This window comes from Haliaeetus leucocephalus, unplaced genomic scaffold (genome assembly GCF_000737465.1).
Source record: "Haliaeetus leucocephalus isolate CR32 unplaced genomic scaffold, Haliaeetus_leucocephalus-4.0 Scaffold273, whole genome shotgun sequence".
NCBI classification, from domain to species: domain Eukaryota; kingdom Metazoa; phylum Chordata; class Aves; order Accipitriformes; family Accipitridae; genus Haliaeetus; species Haliaeetus leucocephalus.
Window position 1 is genome coordinate 9,405,502 of NW_010972709.1, and position 2,446 is coordinate 9,407,947.

Below are 2,446 nucleotides of genomic sequence, written 5' to 3' on the forward strand. Positions count from 1 at the left end.
ACCCGGCCAGGCTACAGGTGCTCCAGTAGCCCCGTGGGGAAGCCAGCACCCACCCGGGCAGGCTGGGAGGAACAGGGCCAGCCCTTGCACTTTCCCACATGGAGCCAGGGAGATCCGCTGCACCCCCAGCAGCCTGAACCCCCCCTCCCCAGCTTGCATCACGGCACAGCTGCCCCTTCCCCAGCCCTTTAGCAGGAACTGACTCAGGCTGCCTTTTCCTCCCTCAGAAGCGAGTGCTCCGCAGGTTCCCGGCGTGTGAATGCCATTTGCCGTTCACCTGCAGCCAGAGGCCAGGAGTGTAGGGTGGGAGCAGGAGAACCGAGTCCAGCACCCTGACGCCCACAGCACAGGAGGGAGCCGCAGCGCTCCCCACCCCCCCCGCTGCATATTCACCCTGAGCACCCACAAAACCCTATTATAAATTAACGATTTTATTGAATATCAATAAACTGTATATAATTATATAAAAAGTTTCATCAGTACAAAATTGTGGCACAAAAATATAAATACCAGTGTACCTTTGAAATGTAAACATCCTCTTTGTAATGATTCCATGAAAACAATGTCCAAAGAAAGATGCATTCAGGAGGCACCTGTCAATACCCATAAATAGGGCTTTTGGCACACACCTGTCGATGGGCAGCCTTGGGACAGGCCACCATTGTATCGGCTGACAAGTGCCTGCTATTAGTCACAGTTCTCTTGAAAAGCAGTTGTTAAGAGTCATATTAACAGGTGCTTGAGTGCATAGCTGCTCTGTAAACAGGGTTGGTGTTTGAAATGGCTACCCATGCCTTTTATGGACACTGTTAATCTCGCAGGCATTGCAAATTGTCATTGTGCTGGGGAGAAGCAGCTGCTTCACAACTACTGGGATACTGTATTATTGCATAGTTACACCTTCTACAGGCGGCATATATACACTTGGAGCGGGGGGCAGGGTGGTTAACATTTTGTCCTTCATTAAAAAAAAAATTGGTTCTTAAAAGTTACCAAGTGGTTATGGTAAAAAAAAAAAAAAAAACACCAAAAAAAAACCTCCAACCCCCCAAGCTACATGGTCGCAATGTTTGATACCGGTGGTGGGGCCAGGGTGCAGGTCCAACCCTGCAAGGTGCCGAGTGCCTCCAGCAAGCGGGGGCACCTGCTGAGGGGCTGCGGCAGCAGCGGGTCAGGCTCAGGGCTGCACCCCCCCCCGAGTTTCACGCACTCGCTTTGCCACCCACACTTTGCACCGGAGTCCAATCCTGCACCCTCAGATGCCGGGATGGGAGAAGGATCAGGCCTTTGCATTGCACAGGAGGCACATAGCGAGGAGGGTGAGGGTGGCGAGGGCCGGAGGAGCTGCGGCCGGCCCCGGTGCAGGCTGTGACAGCGACGGAGAAAACTAACTCCTACAGAAACTAGTTATAATATAGGTATTTGCGTGGTGAGAGGCCTGGGGGAGCGGAGTCCTCAGCGAGAGCCGGAGCAGCCAGTCTCCTCATGCTTGTGGAGCAGCGACATACGGGAGAAAGTCCGGGAGCAGGTTTTGCATTGGTACTTCTTTACATCTGAATGGGTCTGCAGGTGGGCTCGGAGATTAGACCGGTCAGCAAAGGCCCGGTTGCAGTGTGTACAGGAAAAGGGCTTTTCACCTATGGGACAAAGAGAAACGCTCCCAATTAACCAGTGCATCAACACATGGGGAATATCAAAGAAGGAGCCATTCATTAGCCAAAGTTTGTGAAGAGCACAGTGAAAAGAAGTGCTGGCTGTTATTGTTCGCAGGGAAAGCCGGGCGAGGCATGTACAGCATTCACTTCAGGGGAAAGCGGCGGACTTGGGAATTTCCTCCTCCCAGAAAAACCTCTCCTATGAACCACGGAAAATTAACGCTGGAAACATCTGCAAGCAGCAAGGCAGTTGCACATACAAACGAAGACACGATATTCGTCTCCCGCCTGGAGCCAAGCGAACCGTTTGCAGAGAGGCAGGAAAGCCAAGCGCTATGTGTTAATTATATCATAGCAGGCAGCGGCTGAAAGGCGCCAGCGCCAGGGTGAGTATAGCTATTTCCTCCGCCGAACCCCACACTCCCCCTTCTCCCGCCCAGCTCGCATTGAAAAGCCTGGCCAGGGCGAATTCCTCCCAGAAAGACTCTTTTGGAGGAAACAAATGCGTATGCTCAATTTGGAAAGCACAATTAAGTCTTCCCAGCTTCCTTCAGCCATCATCTTTAGGACGTTAAGAGGGTGTGAAATCAGTGCCAAGTAACAATTACACTATCCCCGCAGCCCCACAAAGGATGCTCGGGAGACGCATTGTACAGGCGGCTGTGGCGGTGGGGTGGGCTGCAGCTGCGGCACCCGGACCCGCACCAACAGGTGCTGGGGGTGGCCGGCCCTGCGCCCCCAGCACCTGCCCGCAGGCCTCGCCGAGCCTCGCTGGGGTGCATCTCGGCAGC

The 2,446-nt window shown here is 53.6% G+C and overlaps 1 protein-coding gene across 1 annotated transcript in view; it reads right to left on the minus strand.

Moving 5' to 3' along the window:
- Window positions 1–1,455: 1,455 nt before the first annotated feature.
- SNAI1 (snail family zinc finger 1) overlaps window positions 1,456–2,446 on the minus strand; it is a 2,701-nt gene continuing 1,710 nt past the window's right edge. The window contains exon 3 of the mRNA XM_010569656.1: window positions 1,456–1,637. Coding sequence (XP_010567958.1) covers window positions 1,456–1,637 — 182 coding nt within the window. The remainder of the gene's footprint in view (window positions 1,638–2,446) is intronic.